Source organism: Silurus meridionalis, chromosome 9 (assembly GCF_014805685.1).
Source record: "Silurus meridionalis isolate SWU-2019-XX chromosome 9, ASM1480568v1, whole genome shotgun sequence".
NCBI lineage: Eukaryota > Metazoa > Chordata > Actinopteri > Siluriformes > Siluridae > Silurus > Silurus meridionalis.
Window position 1 is genome coordinate 24654138 of NC_060892.1, and position 18348 is coordinate 24672485.

The 18348-nt window shown below is 43.5% G+C and overlaps 1 protein-coding gene across 1 annotated transcript in view; it reads left to right on the forward strand.

Moving 5' to 3' along the window:
- Positions 1–17671, forward strand: part of diaph3 (diaphanous-related formin 3) — a 287165-nt gene extending 269494 nt beyond the window's left edge. The window contains 1 exon segment of the mRNA XM_046857511.1: positions 16085–17671. Within this exon segment, the coding sequence (XP_046713467.1) occupies positions 16085–16326 (242 nt within the window). The 3' untranslated portion in view covers positions 16327–17671.
- Positions 17672–18348: the final 677 nt, after the last annotated feature.

The window sequence follows — 18348 nt, forward strand, 5'->3', positions numbered from 1 at the left end:
AAAACTCGCTTTCAATCGTTTCCCGAAAGTTGCTGCTCCTCGCTGAAATGAAAAACGCTCAAGTCCCTGTACCGCCCATGAGCAATACGTAAGACGCTTCTTACGGAATGCGTTTTCGAAATACTTCTATTTACATTGACTGAAAACGCCGTCTCCGTGTTAACAGAATTGTGCCGTTAGGAGCAGACCCTCTGCATTGCCAAAAGATCGGTGCTACACCGGATCTGCACAGCTGTGATTGGTTGTTACGTTGTGAGGCAGCAGTTGCCGTGGCAGCACAGCGCCCCCTACCGTGTGACTGAACACACAGAAACCATCCGGGATTGTGACAAATCAGAGATTGTAACGTGACGCATGTTAGGGTTAAAATTTAAAATCATTATTCCTGATGTTAGATATGGTCTTAAAACTCTTTACGGAGGTCTGCATTTTTGGAATTTTGAAATGAAGAACGTGTAGGAACCATGAGGGAAGTTCCAGGAATGAGCACACCCCAACCATGCATTCCTTATATATAACAGGGGCATTTTGTGGTAAATGGGAACACTTGGCACATCCCAGGCCTCCTCACACTATATCAGAACCTGACTTTAAATCTCAACAAACACACTACAAAAATCTAGTGGAATATCTTCCCAGAAGAGTGGAGGTTCTGAGAACAACAAACAAGGAATAAATATGGAATGGTTTGTTCAGAAAACACAAACCAGTCAAAGTGTCCACAAAGGTTTGTCTATATCATGTATACGTTTTTCCTTTAAGGTCCTCCTGGGGCACGTGAGAATGGATTCTCCATTTGTCATAGATTGAAATGCTCTGAAGTCACTAGTCCTTTCCAGAAGGTCATCAGGGGAGTTCTGGGAATGATTACATCCCACCCAGGCACTACTGATATACAGAGGAATGCAGTTCAGTTACAGCCCCTGTCTACTGTTCACTTCCTCAACTGATTTAAATCAATAAGTTCAATCCAATCTCAGGCCTGTCACTGATATGGAATTCAGCACAATGTACTGCCCCCATTATTCCCGGCTGCGGTATTGCGCGTGAGCCGCTCTGCAGTTGTGTTGATTAGCTTCTCGTACAATATTAATAGCTTTTAAATGTTTTTGTTTTGTTTTTTCTTTCCTCATTTTATTCCGTGCAGATTTATGAGAGTTCTTCGTGGCATTTTCGGGAGTGTTTGATGTATTTCTTAGCAGCGGGATAATCAAAATGGCAAATCTAGTTTTTTTATTTAAGTCATTATCGCTTCTAATGGCATTTGTGCATTTTCTATTATTTATGAAGTTTTTTATTTTTTGCGGGTTTTTTTTTTTTTTTTAATCTCCTGGCTAATTATGAACATGCGTACACACACACACACACACACACACACGTTCTTATGAAATGTGTACTTGATGTTATTAGGCTCCATCTGTCTCGTCTTTCACATGGCATGGGTTGCATGTGGTCATGGTACTTTTCTTCTTGGTAGGTCAAAAGACTAGTGGATGTTCAGAATACAGCAACTGTGTGTTCATGCAGGCAGGCAGACTGTGTACAGTGTGATGTGGGGGAGGACAAAGAAGTAACCTGCTGGTCACCTGCTGAATAACACACACCACTCACTGCACTCACACACTACTCACTGCACTCACACACTACTCACTGCACTCACACACTACCTGCACTATACATACTATACACACAGCACTCACACACTGCTCACTGCACTCACACATTACTCACTGCACTCACACACTACCTGCACTATACATACTACACCCCCCCAACTCACTGCACTCACACACCACTCACTGCACTCACACACCACTCACTACTACCTGCACTATACATACTACACCACACCACTCACTGCACTCACACTACCTGCTCTATACATACTACACACACACCACTCACAGCACTCACACACTGCTCACTGCACTCACACATTACTCACTGCACTCACACACTACCTGCACTATACATACTACACCCCCCCAACTCACTGCACTCACACACCACTCACTGCACTCACACACCACTCACTACTACCTGCACTATACATACTACACACCACACCACTCACTGCACTCACACACTACCTGCTCTATACATACTACACACATCTGCAGTGCATTTTAAGTGGCTTTGCTGTCATTTGAGTCCATCTCTCTCTCTCTCTCTCTCTCTCTCTCCCAGCTTGTGTAAATGAGGTATGATCTGAAGGGTTTGCCATATCATTTAGAAGGACATTGGAGAAGCGTAGCAGTGCATGTCTTTTTAATTGCTTTTTCTCGGAGTGCACGAGGCGTCTCCATGCAAACACATGCACATGTGTCACAGCAAACTGATGGGTAATTTGTGTCACCTCAGATCATCCATGACCTTCGCTGGAGTCTAACATTAAGTCTAATTGCAGTGCGGGAGTCGGAGATAAACCATTAGTTTTGCTTTTTGAGCCTGGGACATCTGGATGGACGTGATGTCCTACAGTACCGTAGCACAGAGATGGAAGTGAGAGTAGAAAATGATCAGCATTAGTGTAGTATTTAAATGACTTTCAATTGGCATACGTATTGGGGCACCAAGCTTTTTCCCCCCCAAACTGTTACCACAAAGGATGTATGGTAGGATGTTTCTGAATTCACTGAGACTCAAACCTGGTCCAGCATGACAATGCCCCAGTGTGCAAAACCAACCTCATGAAGATACTGTTTTGATTGGAGTGTGAAGATCTCCTGCAATAGAGCTCTGACCTCAACCCTATTGAACACCTTTTGGGTGAATTGGAACCCACCCCAGAATCTGGTGGAACATCTGCACAAAGCCATGCTTCACATGGTTTGGACTGGAAGATCTTGCTATAGAGCTCTGATCTCAACCCATCGACTGCACCCCAGGCCTCCTCACGTCTTCATACATCAGTATCTATTGCCTTCATGTCCAAATGAAGAAATATTCAAATAATATCTAGTGGAACATCTTCCCAGAAGAGTGGAGGTTATTATAAGAGCAAACTGAGACTGAATGTGGAATGAGATGTTCATAAAGCACATACCAATCTTATGGTCATGTGACCACAGCGCACACAGCGAGGAGTTACTAATTATTATGAAATGTAGCCTGTAATAGCCGTATTTTAGAAGTCAAGGTGCGAAGCTGCAGAGATAAACACTCTTCTTCATTTTTTTAAATAAATAATATATTATAATCCATCACAATACAACCTGCTTCTGGTGTGGTTTGCCGTGACGTAACGAGGTCACCGGCTGCTAACGATTCCACGCCGCTTTATGAGAAAAGTCCGCTTTTAGCAATTATTCGTCATCACCTCACGAACCGGCATAAATCTTTCGGACTTCCAGAGAGTACCTCAGAGAGAGTTGCGCAAGATTAATCCGATCCACACTAATAATACCTTATCATAGTTAGGCTAATGACCTCCACAGAGCCTTGCACGGCCCTGCTGTAGCAGTCACAACATATATTCATATTCATTAAGGTGTACATACTCTATATATTTTAAGTGTTGCTACTCAAAGTAGCACTCGGTGGAGATTTCCCTCATTAAAATCTTCAATTAAATACGGGCTTCCTTTATTTTATTACATAACATCAGGACGAGAGAGAGCGAGCGAGAGAGAGGCTGAGAACCATAATAATAGCTGACCTTTCACAAAAATGCACAAAGCATCTGCCGTTATCGCCTACGCCAAAAGTCTCATTAGAGATTTGCAGCTAAAACGGTTTTCTTCTCTCTCTGTCTCGCTTTTGGCTCCACGTCATTCGTTTTGTATACATAAAATATATAAATAAATATATTTTTAAAAGTTTATATATAATTTGACCTTGAACGCTCTTTTCTTAAATTATTATTATTTTTATTTTTAATTTTTTATTAGTAACACTAAGTAGGTAGCAGGAGCAGGCCTTCACGGTGCAGGAGACAAAGCGTCTCCTCGCATACAGTTCCTGGCCAAGGGGTTAACTTATAGGTCAAGTGAGAAAACAAGTATTTGTACTGTGTAAATGTCAATCTCGGGGTAATAGATTGGATCACACAAAAGGCCTTTCAGCAGCTCACCTGTGGTTAACCAGAGAGCAGGACTCCCTTATTGTCTTTTCACAGCTCTGTGATAGATTTTGAGCACCTGGTGCATTTTAAGTCATCACTTATAACCAGGGTTGCAAAAAGGCGGAAAATGTCCGGTTAATCGGTTAAACTTCATCTGGGAAATTTTGGATATATTCCAAGTTGGAAACCTTTACCTGGAATTTAAGGGGCATTTATGGAAATGAATTAGAAATGTGGGGAAACTGTATCATATAAAATCATAAATGTAAATTTAATTTGGCTATGAGCTCAAATGCAGGCAGAACTAATACAGATTTTTTTTTTTTTATGGAAAAGTTAAAAAGCTCAGGTTCAAATCCCACAACCACTGACCTGCCACTGCTGGGGCCCTTGAGCAAGGCCCTTAACCCTCCCACTGCTCGGTTGTAAGTCGATCTGGATAAGTTGTCTGCCAAATGCCGTTAATGCACTAATGTGGTTGAAGGAGCACAAATCTCCACAGCCAAAATCTAGAATCATCTAGAACAATTCCACCCAGAAGAGTGGAGAGAAAATTGGGACTTAATGCCGAATGGGATCTTCTAAAAGCTCGTACATTGGTGGAGGTAGTGGCTCAGGTGTTAAGGTTCTGGGTTAATGATTGGGAGGTCAGAGGTTCAAGCCCCATTATCACCAACCTCTCTTGGGCCCTTGAGCAAGACCCTTAAACCTGTATCAGGGCTGACCTTGTGCTGTGACTCCAAATAAGAAAGAATTTCACTGTGCTGTAAACTACATGTGACAAGTCTGAAGCGCCTTTCTTTTTGATTTGCCTTCCTTTTTGTTTTTCCGCACACCGCACTTACATTTGATTGTGACACTTTTTTCCACGTTTGGGCATTTCATATCCCGATTTATTTCTCCTCATCCCTTCAGAGGATCCTTATTACGATCGGGTTTTCACGCTTTCATTTCGAACATCGAGTGCAAAAGGTATGAATAGTAGTGTAATTCAGTCGAATGGTAAAGTTGCTCCCTGATCCATTATTGCAGCGCAATCTGAGGTATTGCAAAGAAGGAAACACGATAGACGAACCTTTGACACACACTTCCTGTTTACCAGGAAGGCCACATCCGCTGGAGAACAGGAAGCCAGGCTGTAATGTAATGTGGCGTGAAAGATTGCTTTTTTTAGGACAGCGAGGCCTCAGTGAGAATGGTTTATAGGGTTTTGAGTGGGTTGATCTTTTTAAATATTCAGCTTCAATGAAATATGGAGCATGACTCTGGGCTGTTTTGAATTCATAAGTACGTTTCACAAGGCTGGATGTGCATACTGAGACCTGTGGAATTGAGCACAGCTAAGAGAACAGCCTGGTGACTCAGACGAGGTGTGTGTGTGTGTGTGTGTGTGTTGGTTGGCGTCGGCATGGGCAAGGCTCAGCACTTCAAAAGAGACAATAATTCTTTTCGAGCCCCCGTGTTGGGGTGAAACACAATGCTCCTAATCTGAATTTCCTTCTCTGTGCTTTGTGCCTCGTGCTCGATACGATCAGCGTAGCGTCCTTTAGATCTTACAACTTGCACTCGCTTCCTTTTATGTGATGACAGTATTGCAGCACTCCGTCTCGCAGCATGAAATCGTTCTCACTGCCTGCATGGTCCGTACCTACAGTACCGAGCTGATTTCGTCCGAACACGAATCGACTCATGCTGTCGAACGCAGAAATAATCCTTAAACTGCAATCTGATTTGGAGGCACACAATTGTGCAGGACGTCTCTGGAAGCGGTAGCACGAAATCTTCCTTTTACTATAGAACAGGAGAATCGAACCTGTTCCAGAATGACGATGCACAAAACCATGGGTTGGAAGATCATGCGTGGCCTACTTGAGAGTGCTGAACACATCCGTTCCACATTTGGGACGGACTGGAACAGCACCCCAGGTCTCCTCACCTTGCCTACATCGGTACATGTGTGACTTTACCAACTAGATCAATGAGCACAAACCGACGCAAGGACACTCCAAAATCTAGTGGCACATCTTCCCAGAAGAGTGGAGGTTATTATAAAAGCAAAATGCAGACTAAATGAGGAACAGGCTGTATAAAAGAAAAAAATTATCTAGCTTAGTCCAGAGCAGTTCCGCTGGGGCAGAGCCTTCAGTGGGGATGTTTTCTAACGTCCCAATCGTAACTTAAAAATATCATAAGTCGCCTAGCCTACCCTGGACTCTTAAAGAAAGTGATCAGTAGGGGGCAGTATACTGTAATTCGTTAATTGACACTGCCGTATTGTATAAACCCTACCGCATGTATGGAAATGACAGCGAGCGCGTGGACGAGTGTACGTTTGCCTGCCGCACGAAAAATATTTTGTCATATCGCTATCATTATTGTAGGATCGAAAAAGTCGAACCACCGTAACTCAGGGACTGTGTGTGTTTCTTTTCTCTCTATATATATTTATATAAGCCCAAAACATAGAATCAAGCACGTAGAGCTGCCAGTGTGACACTTCGTTTTTCAAACAACGTTGTATTGATATAGTAACTAAGGCCACGAAGCGAAGTGTCTCGAGATCTATTTTTGTGGCCTTGAGCAGGTTCGCTTGTAAATAAATCAGTACAAATCAATTGAATTACACCACTGTGGTCACCAAAACCTACGCACGAAGATCGAACGGCATTGGGGAGTCACTGTGACATTGATATCACTGTTTGACCTTAAGAAAAATTTCAAAAAAGACTAACTTTAACACACGAGCGAGACCGAAATCGATGAATCAAAATTAAGCCTTGTTTACTTAGTCCTGCTAAGACTGCAAATTTTGGGGGGTTTCTGTTTATTGAGGACCAAAAAGTTCCTTGATTTTTTTGGATCTCTAGAAACATTTTACAAACTGCACCTCTATCAGTAAAAAAAAAAAAAATATATATATATATATATATATATATATATATATATATATATATATATATATACTTTTTATCTTTTTTTTTTTATATATAATATGATTAAACCTGGCATAGCATTTTTCATCCTGCGTTGTAATCGTATCAAAAGGATCGTTAATGCATCTCGGGCTGTCGAATAATGTTCCAGACTTTAAGCAAGACATCAGTCATAGGGATGAAATCTTGGCTTTAGCCAGCAGGCACGAGCTTCTCTTCGCCGGTGGTCATTTTCCTCACCGGCCCCCCTGAGCTTGTGTCATTTTATTCCAGCCCAGTCGGATCAGCGCCATCACCTCGTCCTTCAGTCCTGAGCCTGGGTATGTGACAGACCCACTGTCTGCACCCCTCCGCTCGTCCTGCCTCTCTCGCTCTTCCCGTCTGCAGCTCATCAGTCTGTCTGCTCATTAAACTAAAAGACAATGAAAGAGTGGAAGATTGTGTGGGTGTACGGAGGGATGTTGGGGAGCAGAAAAGACCCGAGATGGATGAAAGAGGCGTGCGAGAGACGAATCGAAATAAATATTAATGCGTCAAGGAGAATAATTAGCAGGCTCCTGGAGAAACGGCGAGCTCTCCGGGTACAGACGTGGATCCTGGATCGAGCCTTTCTACAGCCACGTCAGAAAAATGAGGGAACGGGAGGAGGGAGGGGAGGACGAGTTTCGAGCCAAATGATTAACATGTATTTATAAACCCTTAGCGTCGAGCAAAATCAATATTTAAATTCCACTCGGTCCGGCTCGCCGCCGCTCCGAACCTCAGCCTTTGTATCCGGTCCGTTCAGTGAACATCATAATCGAGAGGTTTTTTTTTTTTTCCATTCTCCTCTGTCTCGTGCGTGATCTGTTTTTTTTCCGTCGTCACGTTTGCGAACACGTTCAGTTAATCTCGATAAGTTATTCGGTTGTAAATAGAAGCTGTTTGGAGCTGATCCCGGATTACAGCTGTGATGTCAGCTCTTACAGTCTGGACAATGTTTATCTCTCTGTCCTCTCGAAGGCTGGACTGGATTGATATTTTTTTCTGCGGGACAGATCATCTGTAAACATCTTTGCAGCTTACCGCCAGAGCATCGAGCAGAAACAGGGGCAGCTACAAAAGAGAATAAAAATGACCAATATGTGCAGAGGAGGGACATATGGGGTACATCGGTAGGAGAATGCTGAGAATGGAGGCACCAGGAAGGAGGAAAAGGAGGAGGTTTATGGATGTGGTGATAGAAGACATGCAGGTAGTTGGTTTGAAAGAGGCAGATGTAGAGGACAGGGGGAGATGGATGATCCGCTTTGGCGCCCCCTAATGGAGGGGGCTCTCAATATGGCGGTGATGGCGGTCTGCAGTTCTGATTAGCTACTTGTATGGAAATATTGTCTGTTTTCCGGCTCTGCGTGGGCCACGTTGCAGTGGCCGTGATTAGCTTTTTAGCGCCTCTGCTCCAGATCCGTCCCCGAGAGTTTCCTAGTCTGACTAACCTCGTTGCTTTTCACTCGCGTTTTGATTCGGCGCGCTGTAATTAATACCACGCCGTCGACGGCTGCACTTTCTGCATTCCGGCTCCAGATTGAGATCAAACATCGACTTGCTTTATGGCCTAAATTATTCTCTCGGTGTTAAAGCCCTTGGGTTCAGATATTTGTGATCGTTAATAAGCGTTTGTGCAGGATTGAATAAATATACATTCATAATGATGATTTATTTCTAACTGAAAGCTATAAAAGTTATTTTCTGCATGATCAGAAGCGCGTGTAGGCGTCTCGGATCGCGTGCCGCTCGACAGCAGCATCTTTTCTCCCCCCGAATAACACTTTTGTTTTTACCATGCAAGTCATGAGCAGTTAGAATAAAAACTTTTGGGAAGACACTAGATTTTGGAGGGATTTGTCAGGTCAGGTACTGATGTAGGTGGGGTGAGGAGGCCTGGGGTGCAGTCAGCTTTCCAACTCTTCCTAAAAGGTTCAAGATCAGAGGAGGGATGAAATGATTTCTCAAATAACTCGAATACAATCAATGCTTCATTTAGTCCAACTTCACACAGAGCACCGTGTTTCCACACAGACCGTTTTTACTGACGCACCACCCGCTAAACTCTGGAGCGCTCCGGACAGGTAACACAGAAGAGACTGCAGAATAAAAAATGAAGGAACGGAGAGAACAGCAAGGTGAAGATTTCAAACTAAAACATGAAGAAAACACAGTGTTTATTTCCCTTTTAATCTTTTTTTTAAAGAGTAATTTGAAGTAGATTTAGATTACTTTTATTAGATTTTTTTATTTTTATTTATATTTGCATTTTGATGTAATATGGCAATTAAATGCACTTAAATGGGTTGAATTTTCACAAATTGCAATTTCAGCAATTAAAACGTTCATTTTTCCAAAAAGGAAACAAATCACTTGTTCATTTTAAGAGAGCCGTCTTGTTTACGCCTGCATATTTAGTGCTGCACTTTAATAAAGAAATCTCGATTACTGGCCTAATCGATAGCTGCAGCTCTAATCAGAGCAAGATCTTCCAACCCATGGAAATCATATCTTCATGGAGCTGGCTTTGTTTATTCTCAATACAGGAACAAAGGCATCCTATACAATTGTGTACTTCAAACAATGTGGGAACAGTGTGGGGAGCAACCACATATTAGATGAATATTCGAGGCGGTAAACGTACGCCGTGTCACGTCTCTGCGTGGCAGATCGGCCCAGTTTTACGCAGAATTTCACTTTGGCTCTTCCGTGATGAAATCGCAGACGAGGGCAGAATAGCACCGTTAGTCTCAAATCTTTTTGCTACCATCTCGTATACAGTGTTTAAATGCAACCCCACACCTGTTACTACGCCCGTTATAAGGAATCGCGTCGCGTCTTCGTAAACAGTTCTTCCGGATCACAATTATAGCAGCAGATGTTTTAATCCGAAAGTCCTTTAACGCCTTATCAGCTACACTTTACTCCAGTCTCCTTCAGTCGCCTGATCCCCTAAACAAACATCATTTGCTGACATTTTCTTTTCTCCCTGGGTTCAAGTAAGCATTAAGGCATTTTAATTTCTAATTAATTTTTTGCACGGAGCTGAACGCTTTGGGATTAGAACTCCCCGTTGCGGCTTTTTGTTAAGGACTCGATACAACCACGGCACCGCGACCACAACAAGCTGTCTATTAGACACAGACAAGCAGCGTCTGCGTGCAGATGCTTTTCGGGAGTCTCACGCCGCCTGGGGGAGTTACAAGGGGAACTGAGAGTGTTTATGGATCCGAAGCGACCCCCACCCCCACCTTTAGCTAACGTGGTGTGGAGTCAAGTTTACTTTTGCACTTAAAGGGCATTTTGCAGAAGCAATTATCCAGATCTCATTCACACTCCTGAGCAGGTAAGGGCCTTGCTCAAGGGCCCAGCATTGGCAGCTTAGTGATGGTGGGATTTGAACTCATGACCTTCTAAACAGTCCAGCAATTAAACCAACCAAAATAGGGGAATGAAAAATCTAACCAAAAATCCAAGTAGATCATCAGGACCAGGGTTCCTACACATTCTGGATATTTGAGAGTAATTTTGAAATGGAAAATGTGTAGGAACGCTGTATAACACATGGATATGACTCACACTAACCCCAGCAGGCTCCTGGACAAACACCGGCAGAACACTGCGACTCCGTACGTCAGCGGCGTCTCACCTCTCCACACTCTCGTTTCCGTCTTAATTGGGTCCCGTCCTTAATTATCAGGCGGTAGAGAAGCATAAATATGTGTTTTACGCGATGATGTGCGGGGAGAGAAGCAGTCATGGATGTGCTACGGCAGTGATAATGTGCTTAATTACTGTTTAACTCGCGCGGACACGGGGAAAATGTGCAGGCCATCGCTCTGCTAGTCCTCCGCCTGACATTAATGCCTCCTTGTGTGCCAGATTTATCACCGCTTTGTATCATTAATGCCTCCCCCCCCCTTCTTTCACCCTTTTATTTTTGTGCCGGGGATAAGGCCATGCACAAAAATTCACTGATTCCCTCATGCACTCAAACACACGGTCTTGTCTGGGTTTTCGGCGTCAATTAAGGTATTATTTATCGCTCGTGGTTCGGGTTCAGGTCCACCCTCTTACCGAATTAGCTCTGATTTTCCCCAACCTTGTCACCCTGTGTCATCCAGCCTTCTTTTTTTTATTGCCCAAATGTAGATAAACGAGTGCGCCGGGACTTCACAGAGAGCGAAATTGAGAGGTCCGGCAGGAAAGCCCGATCATTAGGCCAGATTTAGTCATCAAGTGGTAGCATTACATCATCCTGCATCGCTTTACTGCCAGCTATCGAGACTTCTCCATTCTCCTATTGTTCTTTTTCCATTTAAATACCATTTTCTTGGCTTTAGACCATCCAGATTTTGTATTTTTTCGCGATTAAGAAAGATTAGCATCAAGAAGTGAGTAGTATTTATGCTTTCGGTGTGACCCTGAGTTCGGTATCTGTGACCGTTCTGTCATAGTTTCATCAGCATTCAATCTGAATTTCACATAGTCTGCACTCACGGTTCCCGTCACCTCCAGTCCGTTTTGGCTGCGGTTTGAGGAAAGTCAGGTCTCATAATCACTTTTGTGTATTTGTCTATACACACTATATAGACACACAAGATCGGTATTGTTGTTTTTAAACATCCCGCTCGACATTTGGTCCCAATTTCCTGGTATAGTAACCTCCATTCTTCTGATTGTGGTTATTTGTACAGTTCCAATTCATCCCATAAGTGTTCATTAGGGTCCACTCAAGATCATCCAACCCATGTAAAGCATCTGCTCATGCGATATGATTCACCCCTATTACAATGCAGTGCGATCCAATTTTTATTTCTCCAGTTCGGACAGACCCCAGCGCCTTCTGACTTCTACAGCATGACCCTTCACATACACGCCTTTGTAGTGCAAAAAGATAAAATAAAACCAGACCTTCTTTCCCTGTTCTGTCTTCAGGAAGCTCTACCTCTGCCATGTTAATCCGTATTCTATTCCGAATAATCATATAGAAATAGTTTTTGGGCGATGGTGGTGGCGATGTAAATGCCAACTCGTATCCGGTGCACACTTTTATGCCGACGCGAATCCCTTAGCGAGTATATAAAACAGGGTATGGGTGATGGTTATTGCCTTATTAGAAAGTCACTGCACTTCGTATGCCTGCCTGCCTGCGTAGCAGCTCGTTAGACTGATCAAGCGTCCTTGTCGTCTGTCACGTTCTGTTCAGATGCCTGCCAAACTTTTGGGTGGAAGGAGATGGGGGAGGGGGGGTGGTTAGGTGGTTATAAACAAGAGAGATGAAAAGTCATCTTCTCCTAAGAGCTTCTGTGCAAATGCAAATAGAGAAAATGATCTCACGAGTCAGAAATCTGTTTTGCGCTCCTGTTCTATTTGGAGAGAGAAATGAGTGTCGGCTAGCCGGCCCCGGACGTGAGCAAAATCCTGCGAGCGCCGAGCCGAGCCGAGCCGAGCGGCACACGTGCCGATAAAAGGCAAGAGTGACATCCATTATGCCAGAACATGCTGTGTGGGAGAACAGCCATCGAAACGGTCCCAATGCGCATGGACGGTTTGAAAGGACGGCTGTAAGAAGGGACGCCACCATCGGTCACTGTGATTGATAGATGAATCGGATCGGGTTAAGTTCAGTCTGACCCACATGACAGGATTCATAAAATTCGAAACTGATGCTGAGAAAGCAAGAGGAGGCCCCCCGACGTTTTTTTCTTTTATGCGCATTATCTTTAGTCAATCTTTTCCAGAACCAAAAACCACAAATTTGACCTGAAATTCACACGAGTCTCAACCCGTCTTATGCTCTTTGTCATAAGTATTCGGACACCCGACCATCACACCAATATGTGCGTCTTATTCTCTTCCCACACTCTTATTTTAATACCACTTAGTAGTACAATTTCCCTTCACTGGAGCTCCAACCGGCTCCACAATGCGAGACGAACACGCGACGTGTTAAGAGATTGGAAGATCTCAAATGTCCTAAATTCCACAACCTGCAGGACTGTAGGATGAACTGGAACAACGACCAAACCTCTTAACCTGATCAGATTCAGTACCCTTAATGCTCTTGTAGCCAAACGACCAGACATTTGTACATCCATGACCCAAAATCTGGTGGAAATCCATCCCAGAAGAGTGCAGCTTGGTGCCCAGGTGTCTACAAACCTTTGCATATCTCAGCATCTTTCATTTGAATACTTTTGCAGATTATTGGACGTCAAGATTAAGTATGTAGTTGTAGACCTTGAGAACAAATGAAACACCTTGAGTCATAAAGTTTACTTACTCATAATTAGGGTGGCAAGAGGGCGGAAAATTCCCGGTAAATTTCTGGCAACTTCACCTGGGGAAATTTGGAATCTTACTGGGAATTTATGGGAATCAATTAGAAATGTATATAAAATGTATCATATACAAACATAAATAGAAACATTTAGTTTGGTCATAATATGATGTGCATGCAAACTAATAGATGTGCAGGAATTATGAAATGATGTGTGCACAGCTCATGCAGGGGGCGTGGCCTCAGTGGCCCTGTAATAAGTGTGCCGTGTGCACGTGATTGATTATCGTGCAGGGTATAAATTCAACTGAAATCGCATTTAATCCGCTTGTTTTACCCAGAATTATTATGTAGAATACATCCTGAAAATTCTCAGTTTATTCCCATTAATTCCCATTTAAAGTTTCCTGTCTTGAAAATTCCCAGAATTTGTCTGACCCTACTTGTTAATTCGGTGTTTGTGTGTGGGTTGAAAGGTTGAAAATTAGTTAGACACCTTCCTATTCTAGAAGTTTAATTGGATAATAAAGATAATTTAAGACTATCCTGAAATCGGAACGTTTTGCAGTGGATACAAGGTGCGACTCGACCTCGCTTCGAAACCAGAACAGTTTCAAGCTACACAAGGCAGATTAGCGAGCGATGAGAATTTCCTCACATGACCCTTTGTACAGTGGTCTTTACGCAGGCTTGATGCAGTCGTATTGTATCATCCAGTGGTCAAGAGGTTTTTTTTTTTACAAAACCCTCATTAAATCCTGCTCATCTCACACACACGAGCGCAGAGCCTGGCGCGATCGTACTGCATCATCAGAGTCAAATGTCAAACAGAAAAAAAAAGCAGGAAAGCAATGTCGGAGTAATCCGGGAGTAGGAAAGCAGGATAGAGCAAGTACAATTGAAGGCCTGAAGCACGGGGCAACGGGGCAACAAACAAATGCGTTTATTATTACACACCAGTAATGAGAGAGGAACGCAATACAACCTCGCGGCTCCTTCCATAGCATCAATTATCCTGCCTATACAGTCCACCCAGCGCTCGTGTGCTTCACATCCCTCCAGAACTGCTTCATTTGCAATTAAAATGCCATTCAATCATAACTGGATGGAGCTGTCGCGGGCAGTTTGAGTTGTCTGAAGGGTTAGTTAGTTGTTGTCTGTCACCGCAACGTCGGAAAAAATCCCGGAGGTCCGATGAGTCTGACAGTCACAGCCTCCTCTCTGGACTGAATTGAACTGGAACAGCTCTCCATAAAACCTGATCAAATACAGGCGGTTGAGACTCCGGCGCTGAAAAAACTGTGCGTATTGTTTAGCAGTGTTGTCATTGGTTTTGTCGTTTATCAAAAGCGGCTGCGATGTTTCACAACCCCATCCTGATCCGCCTCTGTCACTTTTTGAATCTGCCTCTCAGAGGGTCGATGAGAGATGCGGCCGAGCCACGAGCCGCCGCCGATTCTGACAACGCGTCCTTGCGCTCCGGAAACGGCGCTCGGATGAAAAACACTTTCCTCCACTGCTCTGTTTAGAAGAGAGGTCACATTAATATGGATTTATTTATTAGCTTTCTTTCGCTTTCTCACCATCCAAGCTCTCTTTCTCTCTCCCCCCCTGTCTGTCTGTCTACATCTCCATTTTTTGTTTCTTTCTTTCCTTTAAGCCAGATAAAGTTTAAATGCACTCAGCTCAGGGCTGTAATCCATAAGAAATGGCAGCTCGTCTTTGCTCGCCAAGCTGGGGAGAGGGAGAAAAGAGGAGAAAAAGGATAGCAGAGAATCTTTTTTTTTTGTGGTGGTGGTCGAGTCAATCATGTACATCTTTGGCTAATGATCCGTGTGGTGGAGTGAAGCGCAGGAGTCCAGAGGCCTGGCACTTCTGATCACTCCCACTGCACATGTGAGGGCGGAGCTAAAATGAAAAAGACAAGCCGGGTCAGAGAGAAAGGTCAGGGTGTGTGCCTACAGCTAAATATTGTGTGTGTGTGTGTGTGTGTGTGTGTGTGTGTGTGTGTGTGTGTGTGTGTGTGTGTGAAAGGTTTCCTCTAGCAGGGTTTCCTCAGGGTATTAAAAAGTCTACAATATAAAAATAAAATTTTTAGGCCTTAAAAAGTCTCAAATTCGCAGTTCTGAACATTAAATCATTTTAAACCGATCTTTATTTTCCGATGTCTATCTGATGCTCATTGAAACGCTGCTGCAGCACTTCAGCATGTTTTTGTTTGTTAGTTTCTGTGGCGTTAAAGTTCTTCTGTTACCGGCGCGAATCTCTCTCAGATCGTACCACAGACGTAAAACAGATATTCTTTATCAGCTATGGGGGGAAATGCTACGTTCAGTGATACTTGCTTGAAAATAATGAATGTAGGGTTCGGTTTGGGCCGGGTGCTAACATCGTATTTGTGTGTGTTTGATGTCGTGATGTAGGTCTTACATTTCTTACTTTAAAGGTCTTCAAAAGGTTTTAAATTTGACTTGGTGAAACCCGCAGAAACCCTGTGCAGGAAGGAGAAGCTCGTCGGTGCCGTCCTTCCCTTGTACAAGGATACGCATGGATTTAATTACGTTAGTGTTCGTCCCACAGGTGTCATTTGCATGGCTCGATGATTGACACCATCTCTCCTCCTTGGGCTGCCTCTCATTTGTCTGATGACTCCCCCGGCTTCTCGCAGCCAATTTTCTAAAAGCTGCTAACAGGGATAAATACTTTGATGAGAACGCACTCATATTTTTTTCTGTCTCTCTCTCTTTCTCCCTCTCTCTCTCTCTCTATTTTATCCTGCAGAAAACACAAAGGTACCCCTGCAAAGGTCACGGTCTCGGCAGAATATCAATTTCAGCTCGGCGCGAGCCCCCGCTTCCAAAGAGGCTCATTACGAGAGTGAGGCCCATTCATCTGCGCCGCGGAGACCGGCCCACCGCCCAGAGAGCGAGCGAAATAGCGAGAAGGAACAGACTCCTCCAAGCTGCCTGGCTAACGGAGAGACCGACGTCGAGGCTCTTCTAGCCCGGCTCCGCGCCCTGTGACGACCTCGTCTCCATTAACCGCCGCACTTTAACCTCTCTGTTTCGTGTGACCTGCCATTTCTCTTTGCTCTAGCGATAACAGCCGGGGCGTGAGCACCCAAACGGACAAAAAGTCTCCGGAATTAACCTTTCCTTTAACGTGTCTCCGACCAAATAGTTTCGCTCAGGCCGAGAAAAAAAAACACACTCCGAACGTACGAGTAAAGACGTAAGCAGAGATAAAGCGTATCCTTCGACAACACAGCGGTACAGTGCTGCTGATCTGAAGCGGAAAACCAATATAGACACTACAGCACCTCGTCTTAAATGCAATGTGCGCACTTTCGGATTTTTTATTATTATTATCATTATAACTCTATGCAAAATGTCAGGGCGAATTGTTTTAAAGAATTGCCCCTAGAGGTAGTACGTATGTAGTGCGATATTCCTCATAGTAGAATTGTTTGCGAGATATATTTCAGTTCTGTAGATGGAAAAAGAAATGTAAAAATTCTTACCAGGCAAAGCGGCACAGCGAACCCTGTGCCATTTTCTTAATAGTCTGTTAAATTCCATATAATCATCCTTTGACACTCGCTCAGGACCAAGAGCTCCGAAAGCAATTTTCGAAAAACGCAGAGCAAGTCATGTTGAGTGATGAGTACTTTTAATTACATTTTTTTTTTTTCCTTCTCTCCTCCTCATTCTGTAATTCCTCACTAGTTCCCCCTCTGTACAATACCTTTTCCTGCCTATTGACGGCTAACACGTGAAGTCCGACGCTACAATGTTACAGGCTAGCTGGACACTCCATGCTAATGAAATTCCCTTCCCTGAGTTTCCCTGAGAACGATTCGTTTCCTCAAGGCCTCCACGGCACGGATGGTCACGGCTTGTTACGTTTTCCTCGACGTCGCTTTTTGACTGAATACGGTATGAATTCCGCCATGATTGCGGTTTGTATCAGTAACATTGTATCGCCCCACCCTCACACTTTTGGTACATATGATATACATGTTCACGGTCACGTTTGTGCGCTTCGTCATATATTATCTCTTATTATATTATTATATCATATTATTCTCAAAGCTCCTTCCCTTCCCTTCTCTGAACAAACGAATTCTTGTGATCTGATTGACCTGTAATTCTCTTTCCTTGTCATCGTGTTATTATCTTGTCTTTTCCCGATTTAATAATCATCATCGTCTCACGCAGCATTGTCTTCAAACTTCAAAATTGTCTTTAAACGGTGAGAAAACGATCGTTTTGATATAAAAAAAGTCGTCTTTTTTTTTTTTTTGCTTACATTTTGTGTAAAAAGTGTGACTTTCTGGTGTCATTTATATTAAAGAAAAACGAACTCTGATTGCACTGTTTCGTCGTTCCGAGCTGTGGAGCTGAAAAAAAAGGGGAATTTTGCCCTAAACACCACCACGTCACGTGGGCTTCTAGGTTTCGTCAGAGGACGGGATTATGGTGTTTGATTCTTCGACCCAAAAACGAGTGAGATGTTTAGAAAATGTGTTCATTACATGCTCTCCGGACCACCAGAGTGGAGAAAGGACAAGAAATCCATGTCAAACAAACTAAAAAAAAAAAGATTTACCAGAGATTCATGATAGGGACAAAAGTATTGGCACACCTGATTTTTCCAGCCTTTTTTTTTTTTTTGTGGTTCTTCCCCCCAAAAAAGTTGAAGGCACACGAACGTTTCTGGATGTGGTAGCGTGAAATTTTCCTTTCACTTGGGAAAGACCCAAATGTGTTCCAGTATGACAATGCCCCTGTTCTTCACGAAGCTCTATGAAGATATAAAGATACGGTCTACAGTAAATGGGTTGGAAGGTGTGAAAGATCTTCAACGGCCTGCTATAGAGCTCTGACCTCGACCCCCATTGTTATGAATTGGAGCACTGACTCCTGACAGACCTCCTCACTTCCTCCTACATCAGTACCTGACTTTTGTGAGTGAATAAGCACAAACACAAGAGAACATATTCCCTGAACTTTCAAGGTTATTATGGGATCTTCAAAAAGCACATA